General features: G+C 50.9%; 1 protein-coding gene across 2 annotated transcripts in view; it reads left to right on the top strand.

Moving 5' to 3' along the window:
• PELP1 (proline, glutamate and leucine rich protein 1) overlaps positions 1–2,618 on the top strand; it is a 30,065-nt gene extending 27,447 nt beyond the window's left edge. For both annotated transcript variants that reach the window (XM_023184622.2, XM_023184621.2), the window contains 4 exons: positions 348–403; positions 567–773; positions 859–2,310; positions 2,471–2,618. In XM_023184622.2, coding sequence (XP_023040390.1) covers positions 348–403; positions 567–773; positions 859–2,310; positions 2,471–2,563 — 1,808 coding nt within the window. In that variant the 3' untranslated portion in view covers positions 2,564–2,618. The remainder of the gene's footprint in view (positions 1–347; positions 404–566; positions 774–858; positions 2,311–2,470) is intronic.
• Positions 2,619–6,595: the final 3,977 nt, after the last annotated feature.

Below are 6,595 nucleotides of genomic sequence, written 5' to 3'. Positions count from 1 at the left end.
TTTTTTTTTTTTTTTTTTTTTTTTTTTTGAGGCAGAGTCTCGCTCTGTCGCCCAGACTGGAGTGCAGTGGCCGGATCTCAGCTCACTGCAAACTCCGCCTCCCGGGTTCACGCCATTCTACTGCCTCAGCCTCCCGAGTAGCTGGGACTACAGGCGCTCGCCACCTCGTCCGGCTAGTTTTTTGTATTTTTTAGTAGAGACGGGGTTTCACTGTGTTAGCCAGGATGGTTTCGATCTCCTGACCTCGTGATCCGCCCGTCTCCGCCTCCCAAAGTGCTGGGATTACAGGCTTGAGCCACCGCGCCCGGCCGGGAGCCTACTCTTTACACGCCATTCTTCTTCCCCAGGCCTCAGCCGGACCATCCTCATGTGTGGACCTCTCATCAAGGAGGAGACTCACAGGGTTAGTGGAGCCTCGTCCACTGACGAGGAGATGGGGGAAGGGCCCTGCTCTGTACACACTGGGGGTGTGGCCCAGAGGCGGGTCCATGCAGACCTGGGAGTAGGCTCTGGAGAAGGGTTGGGTGGTCTTGGGGATGTTTCCAGGTGTGCTCTGTCCTTTTCAGAGACTGCATGATCTGGTCCTCCCCCTGGTCATGGGCGTCCAGCAGGGGGAGGTCCTAGGCAGCTCCCCATACACGAGCTCCCGCTGCCGTCGCGAACTCTACTGCCTGCTGCTGGCACTGCTGCTGGCCCCTTCTCCTCGCTGCCCACCTCCTCTTGCCTGTGCCCTGCAAGCCTTCTCCCTCGGCCAGCAAGAAGATAGCCTTGAGGTAACTGTGACGGGCCAAACCCCTCTTTGGTTCCTGGAGTCTCTTGTTTCCTGGTGCTCACACTTGCCCTTTCTTCTTTCCTCAGGTCTCCTCTTTCTGCTCAGAAGCACTGGTGACCTGTGCTGCTCTGACCCACCCCCGGGTTCCTCCCCTGCAGCCCATGGGCCCCACCTGCCCCACACCTGCTCCAGTTCCCCCTCCTGAGGCCCCATCGCCCTTCAGGGCCCCACCCTTCCATCCTCCGGGCCCCATGCCCTCAGTGGGCCCCATGCCCTCAGCAGGGCCCATGCCCTCAGTAGGACCCATGCCTTCAGCAGGCCCTGTGCCCTCGGCACGCCCTGGACCTCCCACCACAGCCAACCACCTAGGCCTTTCTGTCTCAGGCCTAGTGTCTGTCCCTCCCCGGCTTCTTCCTGGGCCCGAGAACCACCGGGCAGGCTCAAATGAGGACCCCATCCTTGCCCCTAGTGGGACTCCCCCACCTGCTATACCCCCAGATGAAACTTTTGGGGGGAGAGTGCCCAGACCAGCCTTTGTGCACTATGATAAGGAGGAGGCATCTGATGTGGAGATTTCCTTGGAAAGTGACTCTGATGACAGCGTGGTGATTGTGCCCGAGGGGCTTCCCCCCCTGCCACCCCCACCACCCTCAGGTGCCACACCACCCCCTATCGCCCCCACTGGGCCACCAACAGCCTCCCCTCCTGTGCCAGCCAAGGAGGAGCCTGAAGAACTTCCTGCAGCCCCAGGGCCTCTCCCGCCACCCCCACCTCCGCCTCCGCCTGTTCCTGGTCCTGTGACGCTCCCTCCACCCCAGTTGGTCCCTGAAGGGACTCCTGGTGGGGGAGGACCCCCAGCCCTGGAAGAGGATTTGACGGTTATTAATATCAACAGCAGTGATGAAGAGGAGGAGGAAGAGGAGGAAGAAGAAGAAGAAGAGGATGAAGAGGAAGAGGAAGAAGACTTTGAGGAAGAGGAGGAGGATGAAGAGGAATATTTTGAAGAGGAAGAAGAGGAGGAAGAGGAGTTTGAAGAAGAATTTGAGGAAGAAGAAGGTGAGTTAGAGGAAGAAGAAGAGGAGGAGGATGAAGAGGAGGAAGAAGAATTGGAAGAGGTGGAAGAGCTGGAGTTCGGCACAGCAGGAGGGGAGGTAGAAGAAGGTGGACCTCCACCCCCAACCCTGCCTCCAGCTCTGCCTCCCCCTGAGTCTCCCCCAAAGGTGCAGCCTGAGCCAGAACCAGAACCCGGGCTGCTGTTGGAAGTGGAGGAGCCAGGGGCAGAGGAGGAGCATGGGGCTGACACAGCTCCCACCCTGGCCCCTGAAGTGCTCCCCTCCCAAGGAGAGGTGGAGAGGGAAGAGGGGAGCCCCTCGGCAGGCCCCCCTCCCCAGGAGCTTGTTGAAGAAGAGCCCTCTGCTCCCCCAACCCTGCTGGAAGAGGGAACTGAGGATGGGGGTGACAGGGTACAGCCCCCACCAGAGACACCTGCAGAAGAAGAGATGGAGACAGAGACAGAGGCTGAAGCTCTCCAGGAAAAGGTGAGAGGGCCAGGCAGGGAAGGCTCCTTGGGTGAGAAGGTGGGGCTGCCGGGAGAGTGGGTGGCAGCCGCTTATCTTAGGAGATGTTTGCCCAGCCTGAACCATTCTTCTGTGTATGTGTGTAAGACTATTCTGAATCTTGTATCTTTGTGCCTAAAAGGAGCAGGATGACACAGCTGCCATGCTGGCCGACTTCATCGATTGTCCCCCTGATGATGAGAAGCCACCGCCTCCCACAGAGCCTGACTCCTAGCCATCTTCTGCACCCCACTCTTTGTTTCCAATAAAGTTATGTCCTTAGATAGCGACTGCTGCTTCTGCCTTTTGCCACACCTGGGTCCCCAGCCAGAAGCTCAGGTGTCTGCTGGGCTTTTCAGGGTATCCGTAGTATTCCCCAGATGTCTCCACAGCTGTCCTCTTGTCGACAATCCAGAGAGGAACCATTGACATACGGGGGTGATGGACTGTCCCGTCACTCAGCGTAGTGGAGTCAGAATTGTAGGTTTCTGGCTGGATGCTAAGCGTGCAGAATTGTGTGTAGGGTTGAGCATGAGGAGTTATAGAGACACAGCCCTGCTTTCGTGTTTGTATTCGGGGTGGGAAACGTGTGGAGAATGTATAGGATTAAGTCTCCTAGTGAGTGGACCTGTGTCAACACACACATGCCCACATGTGTGCGTGCTCAAACACATACGGCCCCTTGGTCTGAAAGGGCAGGCTGAGTGATTGCTCAGCCTATGGAAGTTTAGAAAATTAGGAAAAGGTGCGGAGCAGTTCAGTCATTGAATTCTGGGAAATTTGGACCTTACTCCAAGATAAAAGGACGTCCGTAGTGGGTGTGTTGGGAGTGAGCTGTTTTGGGGCTGGTCCTCATGACGGTTCCCCCCACAACTGCCTGGCAGGAGTTTGATAAGCTCACCCCAGGCCTTCCTGCTCACTCTTGAGGTGTGGCCATTCCCCACCCAGTGTGTTACGTCTTTTTCTTTTTTTGAGATAGACTGGCGCCCAGGCTGGAGTGCGGTGGCACGATCTCGGCTCACTGCAACCTCCACCTCCTGGGTTCAAGCAATTCTCTGCTTCAGCCTTCTAAGTAGCTGGGATTACAGGCGCCCACCACCGCCCGGCTAATTTTTGTATTTTTAGTGGAGATGAGGTTTCACCATGTTGGTCAGACTGGTCTTGAACTCCTGAGCTCATGATCCACCTGCCTCCGCCTCCCAAAGTGCTGGGATTACAGGTGTGAGCCACTGCACCCAGCCATCCCAGTATCTATTTTCTTTAAGCAGTAATCCTGTTGTAGGCCTTGCTGGGATGGACGTGTGAGGATGAACTGAGAGGTGTGTCTGTGAGAGGGTACCAAGATGTGTGGGCTTGAACTAGGGGCCCTGTGATTTTTTTTACTCAGTCGATTGAATCATGAACATAAGTAAAGTGCCTTCGCAATGCAGAAGAGGGAGTCATTTCTCCCAACATTTATCTTAAAGAGCCCTTTGAGGAGGTGGCATTTGAGCTAATTTTTGGAAACCAGTAGGATTTTAAAAAGTTACCCCTCAACTTGTTATTTTGAAAAATTTCAAGCAGAAAAGTGAGAACAGTACAATAGATAACCTTTGCCTAGATTTGCCAATTAACATTTAGTCATGTTAACTTTTATCCCTATAAACTGCATGTCTACATGTAGACGTATCTCTGTTATACCATATATCTGTCTAATCTATACATCTGTCTTTCTACACAGTTCTGTTTTCATGGGACCATGTGAAAGTAAGTTGTAGACATCGTGGCCCTTTCCATCCCAAATTCTTTAACATAAATTATCTTCTAAGATTAAGGACGTTTTTCTGCATAATCATGATACCATTATCAAACCTAAGAAAAATAACAGTAATCCAGTGATAATTGTGATATTAAAATTTTCCTATTCCTAAAATGTCTTATAGCTTTTTTTTCCTCCTCTGAGTTCAAGAGGAATTTCTTATAGGTGGAGAAGGCCCTGGAAGGTTGAAGGCTCACTGCAAGGACAAGGGGTAGAGTGAAAGGTGCAATAGTGGTTTTTCAGAAAGAGAAATAACCTGATTTCTGGAAACTAGATCGGTAAAGTTGACGTTGATTCCGGGGAAGAGGCTAACACAGAATTTTTTCTAATTTGAATTGTATTCTGAATAGGTAAAACATCCACGTGGTTCACAATTCAAGAGGTACAAAAGGTTTGTTGAAAAGTCTCTTTAGCCACTGAGATTTTCTGCCAGAGCAGCCAATATGATCAGGTTTTACATATTCATCTGGAGACAGTGTATGCACATACAAATACATATATATAATTTTTAGATGCAAATGGTAGTAAATTATCACTTAATATAAATCAATTTCACTGTCATGGGGATTTATTCATTCAGCAAATGTTTATTATGTACTGACTATATAGTAGACATAGGCTGGGCGCGGTGGCTCACATCTGTAATCCCAGCACTTGGGGAGGCCGAGGTGGGTGGATGACCTGAGGTCAGGAGTTCGAGATCAGCCTGACCAAACTGGTGAAACCCACGTCTCTACTTTAGAAAAAAAATATACAAAAATTAGCTGGATGTGGTGGAAAGCACCTGTAATCCCAGCTACTCACGAGGCTGAGATAGGAGAATTGCTTGAACCCAGGAGGTGGAAATTGCAGTGAGCTGAGATCGTGCCACTGCACTCCAGCCTGGGCAGCAGAGTGAGACTTCGTCTCAAAAAATTGTGTGTGTGTGTGTGTGTGTAACTATAGCTCCACAGGAGTTTGCGGAGATGCTGCTGAAAGGGTGGGGATGGCAAGCTATCCTTCAGCCAGTTTCCTCCAGTGGTTACATCTTACATTATTAAAGTAAACCAGGAATTTGATGTTGGCAGTGATCAATAAGCACTGTTTTACAAAGCTGGAGATAGAGCAGTGAACAAAATGCAGAAATCTCTGCCCTGACCTCGTGGGGTTTGTATTCTAGAAATTTTGGGGGTAGGGGGTAGACAAGTAAGATGTATATTTGATAGTGAGAACAGTGGGAAAATCAAGGAAAGGGATAGGTGTATGTGGGTGTATGGTTTTCAGTATTTTGAATTTTTAAATTTAAATTTTAATTAATTTATTTTTCAAGATGGAGTCTTGCCCCAGGCTGGAGTGCAGTGGCACCATCTTGGCTCACCGCAACCTCCACCTCCCGGGTTCAAGCAATTCTCCTGCCTCAGCCTCCTGAGTAGCTGAGTAGCCAGGCGTGCACACTATGCCTGGGTAAGTTTTGTAACAAGGTTTCATCATGTTGGCCAGGCTGGTCTTGAACTCCTGACCTCGTGATCCACCCACCTTGGCCTCCCAAAGTGCTGGGATTATAGGCATAAGCCATCGCGCCCGGCCTGTTTCAGCATTTTATTTTATTTTATTTTTTTGAGACGGAGTCTCGCTCTGTCGCCCAGGCTGGAGTGTAGTGGCCAGATCTCGGCTCACTGCAAGCTCCGCCTCCCAGGTTCACGCCATTCTCCTGCCTCAGCCTCCCGAGTAGCTGGGACTACAGGCGCCCACCACCTCGCCCGGCTAGTTTTTTGTACTTTTTTTTTAGTAGAGACGGGGTTTCACCGTATTAGCCAGGATGGTCTCGATCTCCTGACCTCGTGATCCGCCCGTCTCGGCCTCCCAAAGTGCTGGGATTACAGGCTTGAGCCACCGCGCCTGGCCTAGCATTTTATAATGAAAACTTTTGAACACTCAGAGAAGCTGAAAGAATTACACCTAGAACACCTGTGTCTACCATGTTACTACATTTGTGTGTGTTTGTGCAATTTTAATTACAGTGGTCAAAGAAGCTCTTGCTGAGAAGGTGATGTTGAATAAAGACTCTAAAGACCCTAAAGAGTTGAGAGAGAGCTATTGGAGTTCTGGGGACCAGGCACAGCAAGTACAAAGAGCCTGACGCAGGAGCATTCTCGGTGTGTTCAAGGAAAGCAAGGAGGCCAGTGAGGTTGGAAACTCGAATGAGGTCAGAGTAATAATAGGGGGAAAGAGGATGGCTGGGGGATGGGGGGGCAGTGAGGTAGGGCCTATGGTTTCTGCTCGGTGAGGTGGAAGCCACTGGAGGGGTGTAAGCCGGTAATTGATGTCACATAATTGATGTTCTAATAGTATCCATGTGACTGCTCCTGGGGAATAGACAAAGTGAGGGTAGTAGACACAGCAGCTAGGAAGCAGATTCAGCCAGACAAGATGATACCTCCCACTAAGGTGTTTGGAGAAGTGGTTGGATTCTAGATCATTTTTGAAGGT

The sequence above is a fragment of the Piliocolobus tephrosceles genome, chromosome 16, assembly GCF_002776525.5.
Source record: "Piliocolobus tephrosceles isolate RC106 chromosome 16, ASM277652v3, whole genome shotgun sequence".
NCBI classification, from domain to species: domain Eukaryota; kingdom Metazoa; phylum Chordata; class Mammalia; order Primates; family Cercopithecidae; genus Piliocolobus; species Piliocolobus tephrosceles.
This window is presented reverse-complemented; position numbering and strand designations above follow the sequence as displayed.